At 39.3% G+C, this 20,126-nt stretch overlaps 1 protein-coding gene across 5 annotated transcripts in view; it reads left to right on the top strand.

Moving 5' to 3' along the window:
- LOC107792520 (E3 ubiquitin-protein ligase UPL6) overlaps nucleotides 1-17,733 on the top strand; it is a 76,437-nt gene extending 58,704 nt beyond the window's left edge. For 3 of the 5 annotated variants that reach the window (XM_075229589.1, XM_075229590.1, XM_075229592.1), the window contains 4 exons: nucleotides 4,083-4,156; nucleotides 16,704-16,775; nucleotides 16,872-16,961; nucleotides 17,184-17,665. In XM_075229589.1, the coding sequence (XP_075085690.1) occupies nucleotides 4,083-4,156; nucleotides 16,704-16,775; nucleotides 16,872-16,961; nucleotides 17,184-17,250 (303 nt within the window). In that variant the 3' untranslated portion in view covers nucleotides 17,251-17,665. Of the gene's footprint in view, nucleotides 1-4,082; nucleotides 4,157-16,703; nucleotides 16,776-16,871; nucleotides 16,962-17,183 lie in introns of all 5 variants that reach the window. The other 2 variants (XR_012698675.1, XM_075229591.1) reach the window with 2 other exon arrangements.
- The last annotated feature ends 2,393 nt before the right edge of the window (nucleotides 17,734-20,126 follow it).

Here is a 20,126-nt window from a genome sequence, read left to right on the forward strand (position 1 = left end):
AAGAATTAGTGAGAAAATTATAATTGTGCATCATTCCAGCAACATTCGGGAAGAAAGACCTCGCCGTCGTGCAATTTTCGGCGACTGTGAGTCTGTTTTTTTAGTTATCTTCTAATTTCGTGAGTGTTGTGCATAAACCAGCACCACCACCATGTTAAGCGTCTTCAGGCGACAAAACCCCAGTCAATTCCGATGCCGTCTGACCTTCCACGCGCCTTCATGTGCTGACCAGAGAAGATTTTTCGGCAGGAACTGTTCATGTGCCGGTGCATGAGAAGCGCTCCAGCCACTTTCCGACAAGTTTCTTTCTTCAGTGAGACTCGCCTCTTCATTCCAAGACTACTACCTATCATATTTTCTGAATATTTTGACAACCAGAACTAGGGTTCCTGCGTACCAGTCAGATTCCGGCGTAGTTCTCCTTTTCAGCGAGTTCTCTTTCTTGGATTTTCTACATTGGGAGTCAGATAAGGGCTCACAAGTCATGTCTGAGCACACTTGGAAAATCAGACTCTATTTCAATCAAATCTGAGTAAATTCCAACAAGGCAATAGTTGCCGAGTGATTTTTTCAGGCAAGTTCAGACATTTTCCAGCCATCTTTTTGAGCTTACTTGACTTTCTGGAAGATATTTGAAATTCGGTTGCAGCGAGATGGAAACTACTTGGATGGTTTTTTTATCGGATTATATTTAGTTACTTCAATATAAAGCCCGAAAGCAGACATCCTCTTAGATAGCTTCGATTGCCCAAACAGGTAATAGCGTGACTTGTGTCTGTCAATCTTGTTCTTCCAGTAGTTGGGTCATTGATTCATGTGCATCTGATTATATTTCTGGTAACAAATCACTACTATTTCTTGATCTCAATCACTTCCAACAGTCACAATGGCCAATGGATCTCAAACCATGGCAACCGGAATAGGTCAAGCTAGTCGACTTCCTTCCTTATCTCTGAATTAAGTTCTTTATGTTCCTGGTAGTCTTTTTAATCTAATATCTATTAGTCGCTTATCCAAATCACTTAAAGTGTCTGTTCTATTTCTTGATGACTTTGTTTTTATACATGAATGCAGTACGGAACGGATCATTGGTACCAGAAGTGAATCAAATATACTTTATTACCTTATCCTTGCTAAATCACATGGACTCATATCTTGTCCTCCTTCAACAGCTTGTCTTGATTCACTAGATTTATTACATAAATGATTGGGACATCCAAGTTTATCAAAACTTCAGAAAATGGTACCCGGTTTGTCTCACTTGTCTACTTTAGGGTGTGAGTCATGGCAGCTCGGTAAGCATACTCGCTCAAATTTCCTTCGGAGTCCTGATAATCGGATAGAGTCACCTTTCACTTTAGTCCATTCAGATGTTTGGATCCTAGACGAGTCAGTTCTACCTTGGGATTTCGCTACTTTGTTAATTTCTTTGATGATTATTCCAGGTGGACTTGGATATTCTTGATAAAAAATCAATCTGAGTTGTTTTCTATTTGTCAGACCTTTCACGCTGAAATCCAAAATCAATTTGGGGTTTCTATCCGCACATTTCGTAGTGATAATGCCCCAGAGTATTTGTCTTTTCCATTTCAGTAGTTTGTGAACTCTCATGGGATGATTTATGAAACATCTTGTCCATATCGCAACAAAATAGGGTAGCTAAAAGGAAGAATAGGTGTCTCATTGAGATTGCTCGTACCTTGCTCATACAATCTCAGTTCCGTAGGATGTAGTTCTCAAATCTTGTTATCTTATTAATCGTATGTCATTCTCAGCTATCTAGAATGAAGTTCCATTATCTGTCTTGTTTCTAAACTCACCTTTGTTCTCTCTTCCACCCGTGTCTTTGGGAGCACGTGTTTCATCCAAAACCTTAATCCAAGAAAAGATAAGTTAGCTCCCTGTGCTCTTAAGTTCATTTTATTAGGGTACTCGAGAACGCAAAAGGGATACTAATGCTATTCACCTGACCTCAAGCGGTGCCTTAATTCTGGTGATGTTACCTTCTTTGAAACCCAGTCATACTTCAGGTCCAGGTGATCAGTTAGACATTTCTGAGGTGTTACCGGTTCCATCTTTTGGAGATTCAAATTTCAATCACTATCACCCCTTAATCGTCCTCTACAGCTCCAGCTCCACCACCTACAACTCCAATTCCGTCACCTACAACTCCAGCTCCAACTCCACCACTTACAACTCAACTCCCATCACCTATAACTCCAATTCCATCATCTACAGGTCTAGTTCAATCTTCTATAGTTTTAGCACTCCTGACTTTTCATCACCGTCAACGTCCAACAACATATCCACATGATTCACATCCTGCATTGGATCCTTCACCTACTGCAGATTTGTCTCCTTCTAGTCTACCATTGCACTTCGAAAAGGTATTCAATCGCTCTTAATCCCAATCCCTACTATGTCGGCTTAAGTTATCATCGGCTGTTATCACCCCGTTATGATTTTGTATCGTCTTTGTTCGCTCTTTCCATCCCTAAGTCTACAAGTGAAGCACTATATCATCTAGGAATACGACAGGCATGCGAGTGGTACTTGGGAGCCTGTCCTGTTGGTTATTGTTGGGTTCATGCCGTCGCAGTTGGCCCGGCCGGCCAAGTTGATCAACTTAAGGCTTGTCTTGTTGCAAAAGGTTATACTCAGATATTTGGGTTAAGGCTTGTCTTGTTGCAAAAGGTTATACTCAGATATTTGGGTTTTGATTACAATGATACTTTCTCTCCCATGGCTAAAGTAGAATTTGTTTGCCTTTTTTTATCCATGGTTGGTGTTCGTGATTGACCTCTTTATCAGTTGGACATTAAGAATGCTTTTCTCTATGGTGATCTAGAGGATGCAGTTTATATGGAGCAACCACCTCGTTTTGTTACTATGGGGGGGGGGGGTCTCGTGGTCTTGTGTTGCATAGGTCATGTTATGGTTTGAAACAGTCTCCTCGAGCCTGGTTTGGTAAGTTCAACACAGTTATTCATGAGTCGGCATGACTCGTAGTGAAACTGATCACTCTGTGTTTTATCGGCATTCTGCTCCTAATCTGTGTATTTATCTGATGGTTTATGTTGATGATATTGTTATTACTAGCAAACAGTTAGATGGAACTTGTGTGTGATAATCAAGCCGCCCTTCATATTGTGTCTAATTCAGTGTTCCATGAGAGGACTAAACAAATTGAGATTGACTATCACTTCATTGGAGAAAAGATACTCTCTGGAGATATTGTTATAAAATTTGTGAAGTTAAACATCTTGCAGATATTTTCACCAAGTCCCTCATATTAGTTACATATGTAACAAGCTCGGTACATATGATTTATATGCACCGGCTTGAGGGGGAGTGTTAGAGAGTTAGTATGTATAGTAGTTTGTATAGTCTCCCACATTGTAGAGAAGGGTTTAGTGTTATGTAAACACCCTATATAAATAGAGCTAATATAAGACTCAAATGAATACAAGAAATTCTTTCTTCCCATGCCTTAAACTCTCACACTTTCCAACTCACTGGATAAGTCAAATCATGAGTCCATAACCTTACACTACATAGTGGAGAAGAAACTCCGTCCCGTTTATGGTGTTCTGAAAGAGAACAATCTTCAACATTCTACTGTAGCACAGTCAACAAGTCCCCCCTCTATAGAATCTTGACCAAAGATCAATAAGTAATGTTTAAAAAGTCTTCAAGTTAGGAGCGGCAAAATCTCCTCAAACAGTCCATATATTGTTTGTGATAGATCGCTTGCGAAAGAGTAATGCAAAAAACAAATGACTATTATTCTTCTTCCTATAGATAATGAAACTATTAACGCTTATGGATTTTAGGGTCTTCTCGACTATATTAGGTCATGGATGATTCTTTTGATAGGTCTAGGTCATGTTTGATTGGGTTTTAAGCTGCCCATGTACCTTGAAATAAAGCTAGACTCTAATTATCAAGAAGCTGAGCATAAATAACAATCGTTTAGGTTAATGAGCTATATTGTTGTTTCGTCAGATAAATGCTTTCAGATCTTTTTATATTTTGAAGTACGCCCTTTTGCTGTGCATGGCTAACTGAAGTACTCCTCACAGGAACATTACATTGTCGATATGTTCTGGGGGGTTGTGAAAAGCTTTTCTCTGGAAAATCAGAGGAAATTTCTTAAGTAAGTATTACCCTTCTCATATGTTTCTGATTCATTGTTGTTCGGTAACAGGGAACTGCTAATACTGCTAAAGCTAATCTGGTTTAAATGGCCCATAGGATATAGTTTAAGTAACTTGATATTAGGATGAAATAAGATGTCTGGCACTTTATGTGTTTCTTTGCTGCCATCTTTAAACATGATGTTGTGGTAAATAGTATGTCCCTACCTGGTAAACATGAATTTGGGAAGTGAATTGGCATTTCTTAATGTCACGACCCAAACCGATGGGCCGCGACGGGCACCCGGTACCTTACACAACCGAGTACCAACGTAACGTATCTTTTCGTATCATATTATTATAGGTAAATGAGCCGGAAAGGCTGTCGTGAGATAACTAGAATAAAACATGAGAAAATACTCGACATAGGATGACCCAACATGATGTACCGACTTATACATATGACATACGGGCCTATAAGGCCGGCACGATCCTTTATATACTCAAAACATAGGCCGACAAGGCCATACAAGTATCCATATACATGACATCTGTCTATAAGCCTCTAAGAGTAGATAAATACCATAAAGGTCGGGACAGGGCCTGCCATACCAATCAATACATGTCCAAATCATACTGACCAAATAAGAAACTCCGGAGCAAATGGAGCGCAACAACACCTTCCGCTGAGCTGATAGCCTACTTGGAGGACTCTCAACCTGTCTATCGGGACCTGCGGGCATGAAACGCTGCGTCCCCAGGCAAAAGGGACGTCAGTACAAATAATGTAGCGAGTATGTAGGACCGCAGTACGGGACAGACAATTGGTACAGGACGTGAATCAGAAGGCCTTTATTACCTTAACTCTCCCAGTCCTTCCACAACATGTCTAGTTACAGATCCTCCAGATCTAATCCACAGACGTTTAGGACATCCGAGTTTATCCAAACTTTAGAAGATGGTGCCTAGTTTATCTAGTTTGTCTACATTAGATTGTGAGTCGTGTCAGCTTGGGAAACATACCCAAGCCTCCTTTTCGCGTAGTGTTGAGAGTCATGCAGAGTCTGTCTTCTCCTTAGTTCATTCTGATATATGGGGTCCTAGTAGAGTCAGTTCAACCTTGGGATTTCGTTATTTTGTTAGTTTCATTGATGATTATTCAAGATGTACTTGGCTTTTCTTAATGAAAGATCGTTCTGAGTTATTTTCTATATTCCAGAATTTCTGTGCTGAAATCAAAAACCAATTTGGTGTTTTTATTCGCATTTTTTGCAGTAATAATGCCTTAGAATATTTATCTTCTCAGTTTCAGCAGTTTATGACTTCTCAAGGAATTATTCATCAGACATCTTGTCCTTATACCCCTCAGCAAAATGGGGTTGTTGAGAGAAAGAATAGGCACCTTATTGAGACTGCTCGCACATTTCTAATTGAATCTCGTGTTCCTTGCGTTTTTGGGGCGATGCAGTTCTCACAACTTGTTATTTGATTAATCGGACGCCTTCATCTCCCATCAAGGATCAGATTCCGCATTCAGTATTGTTTCCCCAGTCACCCTTATACTCTCTTCCAGCCCGTGTTTTTTGGGAGCACGTGTTTTGTTCATAACTTAGCCCCTGGGAAAGATAAGTTGCTCCTCGTGCTCTCAAGTGTGTCTTCCTTGGTTATTCTCATGTTCAGAAGGGATATCGTTGTTACTCTCTAGATCTTCGTAGGTACCTTATGTCAGCTGACGTCACATTTTTTGAGTCTAAACCTTTCTTTACTTCTGCTGACCACCATGATATATCTAAGGTCTTACCTATACCGACCTTTGAGGAGTTTACTGTAGCTCCTCATCCACCTTCAGGTTTCACTCATACCAACCGTTGAGGAGTCTAGTGTTGTTCCTCTTAGTTCCCCAGCCACAGGAACGCCACTCTTGACTTATCATCGTCGTTCGCGCCCTACATCAGGCCCAACTGGTTCTCGTCCTGCACCTGACCGTGCTCCTACTGCGGACCCTGCTCCTAGTACACCGATTGTATCTCCCCATTATGTCGATTTGAGTTATCATCGTCTGTCATCTCCCCATTATGCTTTTATATCTTCTTTGTCATCGATTTCCATCCCTAAATCTACAGGTGAAGCGTTGTCTCATCCAGGATGGCGACAGGCTATGAGTGACGAGATGTCTGCTTTACATACAAGTGGTACTTGGGAGCTTGTTCCTCTCTTCTCAGGTAAATCTACCGTGGGTTGTCGTTGGGTTTATGCAGTCAAAGTTGGTCCCGATGGCCAGATTGATCGACTTAAGGCCCGTCTTGTTGCCAAAGGATATACTCAGATATTTGGGCTCGATTACAGTGATACCTTCTCTCCCGTGGCTAAAGTGGCTTCAGTCCGCCTTTTTCTATCCATGGCTGCGGTTCGTCATTGGCCCCTCTATCAGCTGGACATTAAGAATGCCTTTCTTCACAGTGATCTTGAGGATGAGGTTTATATGGAGCAACCACCTGGTTTTGTTGCTAAGGGGGAGTCTCGTGGCCTTGTATGTCGCTTGCGTCGGTCACTTTATGGTCTAAAGCAGTCTCCTCGAGCCTGGTTTGGTAAGTTCAGCACGGTTATCCAGGAGTTTGGTATGACTCGTAGTGAAGCTGATCACTCTGTGTTTTATCGGCACTCTGTTTTAAGTCTCTGTATTTATCTGGTAGTCTATGTTTATGATATTGTTATTACTGGCAATGATCAGGATGACATTACCAATCTGAAGCAGCATCTCTTCCAGCACTTCCTACTAAGGATCTAGGCAGATTGAAGTACTTTCTAGGCATTGAGGTTGCCCAGTCTAGCTCAGGTATTGTTATTTCTCAAAAAAAATATGCTTTAGACATTCTTGAGGAGAAAGGGATGATAGGTTGCAGACCTGTTGACACTCCGATGGATCCGAATTCTAAACTTCTGCCAGGACAGGGGGAGCCGCTTAGCGATCCTGCAAGCGATAGGCGGCTGGTTGGAAAATTAAATTATCTCACAGTGACGAGACCCGACATTTCTTATCCTGTGAGTGTTGTAAGTCAGTTTATGAATTCTCCCTGTGATAGTCATTGGGATGCAGTTGTCCGCATTATTCGGTATATAAAATCGGCTCCTGGCAAAGGGTTGCTGTTTGAGGATCGAGGTCATGAGTAGATCGTTGGATACTCAGATGCTGATTGGGCAGGATCACCTTCTGATAGACGTTCTATCTGGATATTGTGTTTTAGTAAGAGGCAATTTGGTGTCCTGGAAGAGCAATAAACAGAATATAGTTGCTCGGTCTAGTGCAGAAGCAGAATATCGAGCAATGGTTATGGCAACATGTGAGTTAGTCTGGACCAAACAATTGCTCAAGGAGTTTAAATTTGGTAAAATCAGTCGGATGGAACTTGTGTGCGATAATCAAGCTGCCCTTCATGAGAGAGCTAAACACATTGAGATTGATTGTCACTTCGTCAGAGAAAAGATACTTTCAGGAGATATTGCTACAAAGTTTGTGACAATAAGAACACTTGGGTCTAGATCTTCCAAAACGACTTCCTCCTCGTCTATGCTCCATAGTTTGAGATGCCAGAACATCCACTGTCTGGGATGCAAGAACAGAGGAATTAAGTATCTGTGATGAGATCGCTGGGTGACTTGGTGCTGCAGCAAGGCGGAGTAATCGAGAGAATAATTCATCAACTGCCGGGACAGTCGGACTAGCTAAAATCTGGTCGCGTACTGAATCAAGATCATTAGGAAGTCCAGCGAGGGTAAGAACGAGAAACATCTTCTGTCGCTGCTCTTGTTGTTTTTCAATACTAGCAGAAACTGACATCAACTTCTCAAATTCCTCCATGACTGCCTGTACTTGACCCAAGTAAGTAGACATATCTAATTCATGCTTCTTTAAGTTTATCATCCGCGATATCACATCATAGAAGCGAGATATGTCATTAGTGTATAAGTTGCGTGCCTTTGCCCAAATCAAATAACATGTCTGGAATGGACGAAACAAGGGCATCAACTTGGAATCAATAGATTGCCACAAGATGCTACATAACTGAGCATCGATCTTTGCCCAAAGTGCTATTGCCTTTTCATCTCCTTCGCTAGACTGTTTGATTAGATGATCTTGAACACCTTGGCCTCTACACCACAACTCGACAGATGAAGCCCAAGCTAAGTAGTTTGAACCTCCCATTAAAGGTTCCGAGATAATAATAGCACTAGAGCTTCCAGAACTCATGTATCTAGACCCAAAAGCATCAAATCCCAAAGACATCGTTGCTAATTATTACCAAATAAGAGAAAGAATCAACTGTAATTCACTGAAACAAATTAAGGGAACACAGAAACAGAATAAGGAAATACTGTAGCTGCTGGAATCTTACTGTAGCTGTCGGAATAGTACTGTAGCTGCCGGAAAAAACTCAAAGTGGTCGGAATGAAATGAACACAGTAGGGGTAGGATCGGAATTACCAGGCGACCCAACTGTTTAGAAGGAAGTTTTTCAAAAAATAGCTGGAAGTGGTTGTATGCGCCGGTGCGTGAGCTTCTGGTGGCGCGTGGAGACGCGTGAGGAGGCTGCTGCCGGAGATTTTCACTGGGGTTTGGTCGCCGGACAGTGAAGACTCTTGTGGTAGTGTTGAATTTTGCACAACACTGACGGAGACGAAGCAGACGCAAAACAACCTTAAAAAGAGTCGCCGGAAAAAGACTTCCGCTGACTGATTTCTCTTCCCGGAATCGCTAGAATTTATGCACAGCGATAAATCTCTCACAATTGCTCTGATACCATGTGAGAAAGCACGGGAGAAAATACATTATTGATATTGGATATTCAATACAATACAAGAGGTCTTTATTTATAGTTATACTATATAACGACATACTACTCCTATTCCAATGTGGTTATATACATAGCTGTAAACTAACAATACTATTATAGGTAAATGAGATGGAAAGACTGTCGTGAGACAGCTAGAATAAGACATGAGGAAATACTCGACATAGGATGACCCAACACAATGTACCGACTTATACATATGACATACAGACCTATAAGGCCGGCACAATCCTTTATATACTCGAAACATAGGCCGACAAGTCCATACAAGTATCCATATACATGATATCTATCTACAAACCTCTAAGAGTAGATAAATACCATAAAGGTCGGTACAGGGCCCCGCCATACCAATCAATATAAGTCCAAATCATACTGACCAAATAAGTAACTCCAGAGCAAATGGAGCGCACAACACCTTCCGCTGAGCTGATAGCCTACTTGGAGGACTCTCAACCTGTCTATCGGGACCTGCGGGCATGAAACGCAGCGTCCCCGGGCAAAAGGGACGTCAATACAAATAATGTACCGAGTATGTAAGGAATGAAAATCAGTGAATAAAAGACATGAGAGAAACATGGAGTAAAAGACTCAACATGTAAGTCTGAATAGCTCTGTGAATCGTTTAATATTTATAATGTTGTGCATATGCATATAAATGTCATATCATGCATAGGTATATGCGTACATAACATCATCAAGCCTCTGAGGGCATCCCATCATATCATCTCGGCCACTGTGGGCAAAATCATCAACATATACCAGCTGATCAGGTGGTGGTGCGTATATAACGCCGTAACCTTACCCCTTGTTGCGTGCATACAATGTTGTAGTGAGACTGTTTTTACATGACCATTTTTTCTTCAAGTTACTATGCTTAGGTTGAAGCCTTCTTCCTTATTTCCTCAGCTAGTCTTTCATTGTAGTACTTAGGGAGGACCCTCTGACTCTTGTAAAGTTGCGAGCTTATTACATCGTATACTCGACGGAATTTTTTGATGTCCCTCCTCGCCTATAATTATCCGTAATTACTTACTTCCACGCCCTTATGCTTGTAGGGTTGCTCCTGAACTGATATTTTGACTGTCTTCCCAGTGGTACTCTCTTTTATTTCCGCAACACTCATACGGTACCTTTAACTACCCCAACTCTTATCTGAGTATTTCTCAAGGATCACGATATCATTATCTGCGAGACTGGATTCACTATGTTTATCTTGCACGATCTGTTGATTTGTTTGTATCCTCTTGTCTAGCCATAACTAGGCTCTTCCTGAATCAACTGCTAACTATTCGTTGGCCCATTCTCATATCAATATTCCGCGTAATCTTTCTTGGGTTATTTCCTTTGTCTTAACTTACCTCTCGCACTGGCTCCTTATTTATTACTAACATCTCGGGCAAGAAACCTTACTTCCTTTCCTTGACGTCGTATTTGCATAATGTTCTGAAATCGTAGCATATCTGTAGGATTTGAATAAGTGCAATCTCATCCCTTTCTCATTTTTATCGCATTCTTCCTTTATCATTCCATTGTTACTAGAACCACTTAACTCTGATTTGCCACATCACTCCATATTCCCCCCTTTAGGGGAGTATTATGATTTAGCTCTACGACAATCTACCTATAGATGTTTTACCTCTTTATCTTTGGCGTCTTTTCACATCATCGACAACCCTTACTCGCCTTGCGGTAATCCTTCTGTACCAAGGATAACAAAATTCCTTACTCACGAGGGAGACACCTAGTGTAACTGGCACACACAGTCCCTTAAGCTTAACCTTGCTCACATTGCTTGCTTTAGGGAAGCGTCTTCCTGAATGACCTTTAAAGGTTATTCTTCTGTCGTCCATTCTATTATCGCCGGAACGCAATCTCTGAATTTCTCATGATGCTGACTATTATCAAATCACTCAGTCCCTAATTCATGTTTAGTTTATCTTGTTCACCAGTCCATACTGATTTCTATTACTCTGGGGTCTAACTTTTCCTTTTGGTAATCATGTTAGAGTCACGAACTTGTATCTCGAAATGAGGATATGATTTTATGGCCTATACTCTTTTGTTGTCTCAAGGCCTGTCATCTCTCGTCTTTTCCTTCCCTTGACCATAGACTCTGTAATACTGTCATCTTATCTTTTTGATCTACCGTTGTCATCCATGTATCACATCTTACTCATAATGCTTCATTATCTCTCTTCTTATTTTCCTGCTAATATTTCTGTCTATCACTTTATTCTGAAAACTTTAACAAGACATTCTTTTGCTTTTAGCTCCCCTTGCCCTATCCCCTGGCTCTTCGGGTTGCCTAACATCCTCGCTCTACTAGGGACAGGAGCCACACTAAGGTAATATTTATCCCTTCCAGGCTTTCAGTGCCTATCTTTGAACATTCTAGTATTCATATCTAGCTATACTATTCTAGAGTGCACCATCTGGGTGTCTCACAAGGAGATCTATTAGTACATTTGCAATATCCTTCGGAAATGTCAACTAACGCAAACAATCCATCCATCATTTTGGGTTACTCTAACCCCAGCGGGATCCTGATATCCCGTCCTTCTCTTAAACCATATCTGTTAGCTCCCATAGGGCATAACTGAGATGGGTGTGGCCGATTGTACATACATCTGTTACTGTTGAAGGTAATTCAAAATGCTTATATTTCTCTGCTTGAATTGTAAATACTGATAATCTTCATTAACTGGGTGCCTCGTACCCTTCTTCACCTTACTTCTTTTACTTGTTGAAACTTGTATCTACCTTCTGAATCTCTCATTGCTTTCACCATATGGGTGGATATATATTCCTGCCTTAAGGCTCCTTATCAAGAGGCTTACACGTCTTAGTACACACATGTTGTGTTGAAAACCTCACCTTTATCCATCATTCGCAAAATCGAGTTCCTCTAACTCAACTCTTCCACTACCACATGCAATCTCTTATCAACCGTCTTTTGAGATATAGGCATCGTCGTATTATGAATAAGATAGGGTTTAGAAAATTGAGTTCTTACAACTGAGCTCTACCACACGATTTAGAGTAAGAAGAAAGAGTGACAGTCCTAAATGCCCTGTAGCCTCCTGCTTATAAGTGTGGTGCACAACACACCCATAAACAAGACTCTACTAGACACGGCTTGTAGACTCCCTAGGACGGAACTGCTCTGATACTACTTTTGTCACGACCCAAACCGATGGGCCGCGACGGGCACCCGGTACCTTACTCAACCGAGTACCAACGTAACGTATCTTTTCGTATCATACTATTATAGGTAAATGAGATGGAAAGACTGTGGTGAGACAACTAGAATAAGACATGAGGAAATACTCGACATAGGATGACCCAACATGATATACCGACTTATACATATGACATACGGACCTATAAGGCCGGCACGATCCTTTATATACTCAAAACATAGGCCGACAAGGCCATACAAGTATCCATATACATGACATCTGTCTACAAGCCTCTAAGAGTAGATAAATACCATAAAGGTCGGGACAGGGCCTCGCCATACCAATCAATACATGTCCAAATCATACTGACCAAATAAGCAACTCTGGAGCAAATGGAGCACACCAACACCTTCCGCTGGGCTGATAGCCTACTTGGAGGACTCTCAACCTGTCTATTGGGATCTGCGGGCATGAAACGCAGCGTCCCCAGGTAAAAGGACGTCAATACAAATAATGTACCGAGTATGTAAGGAATGAAAATCAGTAAATAAAAGACATAAGAGACACATGGAGTAAAAGACTCAACATGTAAGTCTGAATAGCTCTGTGAATCGTTTAATATTTATAATGTTGTGCATATGCGTATAAATGTCATATCATGCATAGGTATATGCGTACATAACATCATCAAGCCTCTGAGGGCATCCCATCATATCATCTCGGCCACTGTGGGCAAAATCATCAACATATACCAGCTGATCAGGTGGTGGTGCGTATATAACGCCGTAATCTTTTCCCATATCCCATATACATTTAATATACGCGTATATTACGTCATCTGGTCATGGGTCAATGTACATGTATAAATGAATGAAATGCATAAGAAATACGTTAATAAGATTTCTCGGAATGTCATAAAATCAATATGTCTTTCGGATAAACCTACGTATTTTTCTGACACCCATGAACATGAGATATAAGAATAATTCACATGGGGAATCAAGAACATAGACACCCCTAGTGCTTCTATGAATAGAGTCATTTATGAAAGCTGTGCGTTTACTCGTTTCGTTTGTATCTTATGAATCATGCCAAAAATAAAGAAGGGATAGCCTTAACATACCTGAGCCGATTCTCTTGACAATCCCTCTAACACACGTCAATCGCGATAAAACACGTAACGGTGAGATCGAAGTAGGGGAAAATCGTATGATATTCTTGAGAAAAATTGTACCATGTTCTCTTAGAATTACATCTCACGCTGTTATTACATAATCTTGTACTCCCTCCGTTCCAATTTATGTGAATCTGTTTGACTGGGCACGGAGTTTAAGAAAAAATAAAGACTTTTGGAATTTGTGGTCCTAAACAATTCATAAAGGGGCCCAGTGTATTTGTGTGGTTATAAAAGCTTCTCATTAAGGGTAGAATTGTAAGTTTAAGCAAAATTATTTTCAAATTTAGAAAGGCGTCATTCTTTTTGGAGCGGACCAAAAAGGAAATAGGTTCATATAAACTGGAACGGAGGTAGTATGAAATTTGGTTGAAGCAAAATCACGTTGCCATTCCATATGATATAAGCATCTCTCAAGCAAATCATGTTGCTATATAGATTAGATATAAACATTACTCTTTGTGATTTTGAGAAGTCTTTTACCTTAGTGGGTGTGGGCCCCACTTAGGTGATGACTTAGCCAAAAGTTCCTCCAATTGTGCCACCTTGTTTTGTGATTTAAGAATCATTATAAGGGCATAGTTTGCTGCCACGTTGGGGGCTTATCAAGCCTATCCAATAATTATCCACCCATTTCCTTAATTAACTTCCTAATTATCTTGCTAATCTTCCATTAAACCAATAATTAAAAATTATCTCAAATTACTTAAAATACTAATCACTTTTAACACACTTTATACACCTTACTATCATGGTCATGTGGTACCTTGTATGACACTAGTCCATAAATACGGGATATTATAACTTGGACCATATTTTATCCCAAATTGACAACCTTCAACGAAACTCATTTTTTTTGATTCGTTTACCCTCTAACCTTCACGGCACTTACTTATCGCCTGTTATAAATAGCATGAATGCTTATAACCTCAAAAATAATCTCATTCCCGAATCTACGTCGATTAACTTACGACGAAACTTTAACGTACGAAAACGCGAAATGTAACACATAATACTTATAACCTCAAAATAATTTTGTGCTTGAACTGATGTCAATTATCTTACGGCAATTCTAACGTACACTACTACGGGGTGTAACATCGTCGTAATACTGTGAGGTGTAACACTTTATTACTCTGAGCTATGTTGCTCGAACTTCCAAAAATGTTGCCGCACACTTTTGGAGGATCCGACACGCACCCGTCAATATTTTTGAAGAGTCCGAGCAACATAGACTCTGAGTAAAATGCTTTGATTGTTCTTCATCTGATGGATATCTGTCTCTGAGGTCTGAAAGGTTTGTTTTAATTGCAGTGTTTTGGTGCTTCTTTGATACTGTCTTTACATTTTTCAATCAATGGATCTTTAACTCAGATGCCTGAAAAGGTTTGTTTAATTTTTACAAGATCACCCGCTGTATAGCCACTGTTGTTAACTTGAGAAGACGTCCTTAATTGAAATAGCTAAGTATGCTAGCACAAAAGGGGTGGAAGGGGAACATGTGGTTTTTTGGTCCTTTTTCCTCTCTTATTATATCTTCTCAGATTTTCTTGTTGTGTTTTTGTCCGAAGTAAACTGTCCGTAATGTAAAAAAAATTCTTGTTTCCATATGTCCGATTGAATAATTAGTCGGATGTACCCTCTAACCTTCACGGCACTTACTTATCGCCTGTTATAAATAGCATGAATGCTTATAACCTCAAAAATAATCTCATTCCCGAATCTACGTCGATTAACTTACGACGAAACTTTAACGTACGAAAACGCGAAATGTAACACATAATACTTATAACCTCAAAATAATCTTGTCCTTGAACTGATGTCAATTATCTTACGGCAATTCCAATGTACACTACTACGGGGTGTAACATCGTCGTAATACTGTGAGGTGTAACACTTTATTACTCTGAGCTATGTTGCTCGAACTTCCAAAAATGTTGCCGCACGCTTTTGGAGGATCCGACACGCACCCGTCAATATTTTTGAAGAGTCCGAGCAACATAGACTCTGAGTAAAATGCTTTGATTGTTCTTCATCTGATGGATATCTGTCTCTGAGGTCTGAAAGGTTTGTTTTAATTGCAGTGTTTTGGTGCTTCTTTGATACTGTCTTTACATTTTTCAATCAATGGATCTTTAACTCAGATGCCTGAAAAGGTTTGTTTAATTTTTACAAGATCACCCACTGTATAGCCACTAACTTGAGAAGACGTCCTTAATTGAAATAGCTAAGTATGCTAGCACAAAAGGGGTGGAAGGGGAACATGTGGTTTTTTGGTCCTTTTTCCTCTCTTATTATATCTTCTCAGATTTTCTTGTTGTGTTTTTGTCTGAAGTAAACTGTCCGTAATGTAAAAAAATTTCTTGTTTCCATATGTCCGATTGAATAATTAGTCGGATGTACAAAAGTTTGAATTGGTTGGGGTTTTGCGAGGAAAGGCTTTTGGTAGGAAAAGATGAGTTAAGTGTGGCAGCAGTGACGAGCTTAATGCGATTGGTTCATGAAAATTATTTAGGAAAATGTTTCTACAGTGTCTACCAAATGCTGGAAAATTTACAAGAAAGCAACTTACTCTCATGGAACTCCTCTTTTGATTGAAAAGCATTTAATCATACAAAACTAAGTCCAAATCATGTCATTAGTGCTAGGAGTTTCTACATGGAGCTCCGTATAGAGATCCATGTGGATTTCTATGAATTCTTCTGTTTTTGCTCACTCTCTTTGGACCAAGTCTGTGGAAACTATTAACGATTGAAGATGTGGATTGTTTCCTGGACAATGAATGATGCCTGCAAACAAGTAGGTTTTCTTTGAAGCTGAGAAAAAGAAGAATGTTGATTATGGATACAATTTGCCCAAAAGAAATAAGTGAAGGGCACCATTATGTCTTCCCCTATGAGATTCTCTTAGTTTCTCATTATAACTTGTGAATGATCTGTTTTCTGAATAGCATCTTTAGGAATAAGCAGCTGTTGTTTTTGATAATATCTTTGGCATAAATTACCTTCTTTTCTGGATACCCATAGGTTCACTATATTTTTGTTTTGGAATAAGCGAAGCATCTGCTTAAATGATCTTTAGTGCATTAAACCAGCTTGACCTGTCTTTTGAATAGAACTTTAGTTTTCTATTAAATGTGTTGATCCTACCTCCTGGACTTCAGCATCTCCTAGAGAGCAAAAATGAATATGTATGAAAATGACTTATCTCATAGTATCTATGTTGTAGCATCTTTGGACTCCTAACGGAGAAAAGATGTATTCGAGCTGTGTCAGAAATTTCCAAAACGCACTATGAAATGTTTACCGTAATGTTCTGTAGGAGTTCAATGAACAATGTAACATTTCCCTTTTGGGTCCAGGTTTGTGACAGGGTGTTCACGAGGACCCTTGCTTGGATTTAGATATTTGGAGCCTTTGTTCTGCATACAAAGGTTGGATTAACTCTTTTATATGATGTCTGTGTTCCAAGCGTTTACTCAATTTGGTTTCCAATCCTTTTTTTCTTCTGATTTTTGCCTTCCGATTAGAGCGGGCGGGAATGCTTCCGAAGAAGCTCTTGATCGATTGCCGACATCAGCTACTTGCATGAATCTTTTAAAGCTTCCACCATATAGAAGGTTAGCCCTGTTCCGGTGACATCTATTGTTGTTACATATACGCAAAACAATCTTAGAACTTCAAAAGCGAAAGAAATAAGTATGTAGTTGGAGTGGTATCGACTTCAAAGAAGTAGTTTCTTTGATATGGTGCTTCTAACTTAACTGATGTTAGTGTACATCCTTATTTATTCTTTATGACGGAAAAGACTGCTAGTAACCGTTATTTCCTTTATGATGCAGCAAGGAGCAGATGGAGCAGAAATTGTTATATGCCATAAATGCTGATGCTGGTTTTGATTTAAGCTGATGGATTGTGTGCATAATTTTGGAACATCCAACTAATACCTGAAGCAGCTTTAGTTCTTCACCGGCAGCATAAAGGCGAAAAATGAATGGTACAATTTGTTCATCACTATCGTAGTCTACTGGTAAAGAAACTGCTAATCGTTGAATAGTCAGAAGCACGTGTAAATAAGAATCCATGACTCTGCCGCTTGACTAGATGTGCGCATACATAAACCCAGGTGCATTGTATATCATCCTTTGGGAAGTAAATGGAATGCGTGCTATACATACATCTGAAGCTCATTGAATACAGAGGTTGTAATTCAAAATTAGTGTGAAAGCTTATATGTTATGATGATGTTAGTTTTCGGAAGTTTTGTCAGTCATTTGTATTCATTGTACAAGTTAATGCAGCAACATTTTTACGAGGTGTCCAATTCCAGCTAGTTGTTGTCCTTGAACAGATCTTACTTGTATAGTAATAAATATATTTCTTCCCTGATTATGCAGCGGACCTATATGTATAACTTATGTTAAGGAAAGGAAAATATCTTGCTCAAATGACGGTAGGGGGCACTGGATGGGATTTAGCTGCTTAAAACTCTACTATGTGCACGAACATGATTGAAAAATAACATTGGTTTCGTGCTTTGTTAAGGCTACCAAATGTGAACAGTCATGATTGTATGAGATGCAGTACACTGAGCATGATCAATAACTGTTTTAGTAGTTACGCGTTAGTGATATCACCTCCCCCATAGAATAATTCATTCTTAACTAGAATCCGATGCATTTTCTATCCAACAAATAATATTCCCAAAAAAACACTTCAATAATTTTTTGGATCTCTCTTTTTTTTGAGTCACAAGACCAACTTTTTGTAATAAACAACTTGACGGGGATTAGTCGAAAACAAGAGGACAAGAACGACAAATACTCTTTTTTTAGAACTACTTTCAGATCTTGATTTCAAGAACTCGGTAAGAACAACACATAAACTTTTACTCTGATACTAACCGTATGATCCGAGATACAAATAATAGTGAAATGTAAAACAATAACAATTCAAAGTAAAAATAAAAGATAAATTTCGATCAGAAGTAACGGAAAATATGGATAAGCAAATAGAGAAAAAATCTAAAATCCTATATGAACATTTCAGGCAACAACCGATGCACTAAAGAATTATCGTCTCCAAAGAAGGCGAAATTGAACCCCAAATGCAAGTTAACGAGAAGACGATTACCCTAAAGAATTTCCAATTATTGAAAAATGGTAATCCGAAGTTGAATATGAAACAAGAGATCCTAGTTCTCTCTTATAGGGTCCTCCAATCTCAAGTATGAAAGCAACCTACAGTCTTAAATTTATAGTCCCCTTCTTGAATTCCTGCTATGAGTGGCGCAATTGCATGATAGCGCTGAACCTTCTGTTTTGGCTCATGAACATTTTGGCTCCTAGTGAAAGTTCCCGTTTGGCAAAATTGTACGGGGTTCGCGCTGTTATGCACACCTTCTAAACGATCTTCACTCAGCCACTTGTTTCAAGCAATCTTCAAGATTCTAAATATGGTAATCTTTGCATGAATCATCAAATTATCTCTCCAAACATCTTCTAATCCACGCTTGAAGATTATGCAACTTCCTACTGTGCAATCCTTGGATGTTCTTAGACTTGCAACGTGTCAATGGTCCACTAAACAATTCGAGATTATTCGCATGCTCCACTTTGTTGGTCTATCCAGGATAATATCGACATGTCTGAATATCAATATAACGATCATCAACATTTAGAAAGTTAAACAACTTCAACAAACCATAAAATAATTTTAAAAGCCATACAAGGCGTCAATATAACCATAAAGGCGTCAAACAACCTTAAAAGTATCAAATATTTAAAACTTTTCCAGTAACACTTTATTTATGTCAAATTATGCTACTTATAATATTTAAAATAAATAAAAACTCCAAGAGCGTTAAGAAAGACATTTCAATATTCAAACACTAAGTCTCATGGTCAACATTCAAATCGTTCAACAAATATGGTGAATCAAGCACCCGCTCGTCCCCATAAGCACTTGATCTCAAAATATTTCAAATAATTCGTCTAGGAAATTCGTCAAACACTTTGGATGCATGCATTTCAGAAAAATATTTAGATGGTCAAATCTCAACTTACCCAGACCTTAAGTATGATTCTGGCCTTCTCAACCCAATAGTACAATCCAAGAGTGACAATTCACATATATTAGGGCTTAATCATAACAAATAAAGCGTAACAAGTTCAATTCATCAAGATTGAAGTAGGCCCTAAGACAACCAATCCATTATTCTATAGGGGTGGCATGATGTAGAGTTACCCATTTCATTCTTATGCATTTTTAGTCAATAAATTCTATGTACAACTCTTTATAAACATGCATTCCACCCTTCGACTACATTTTCGTCAAACTTAACCAATCACTTACAACAATTAATATCAATAAATACCCATAAAACACCATAATGATCATAAAATATCAAGTCTAAGTGAAGGAATTACCTTTAATGTTCACAAATTCAAAACCCTACCCTTTAGGGTTCTTTGGTGGATTCCTTGATATTTATACAAATCACAAAAGTTTGATGCTAAATTTCACATTATGGAGGGCAAAGTAACATAATGAAGAATTAATATTATACCTTGATAGTTGACCTTGTTGAAAATCCTCTCCAAGAACCAAAACTTAGTCCCAATATTGTGTTCTTCATTCTCTCTCCCTGTTGTTGCCTTTTTATAGTTAAGTAGGCATGGCGATGGTCCTTGCGATGTGAGGCTGATCATGTCTAATTCACACCCCAATTAAAGGAATATGAAACGGTCATTCCAATAATAAATCCAACGTGAGTCGGGGTCGAA

Source organism: Nicotiana tabacum, chromosome 14 (genome assembly GCF_000715075.1).
Source record: "Nicotiana tabacum cultivar K326 chromosome 14, ASM71507v2, whole genome shotgun sequence".
Classification (NCBI taxonomy): domain Eukaryota; kingdom Viridiplantae; phylum Streptophyta; class Magnoliopsida; order Solanales; family Solanaceae; genus Nicotiana; species Nicotiana tabacum.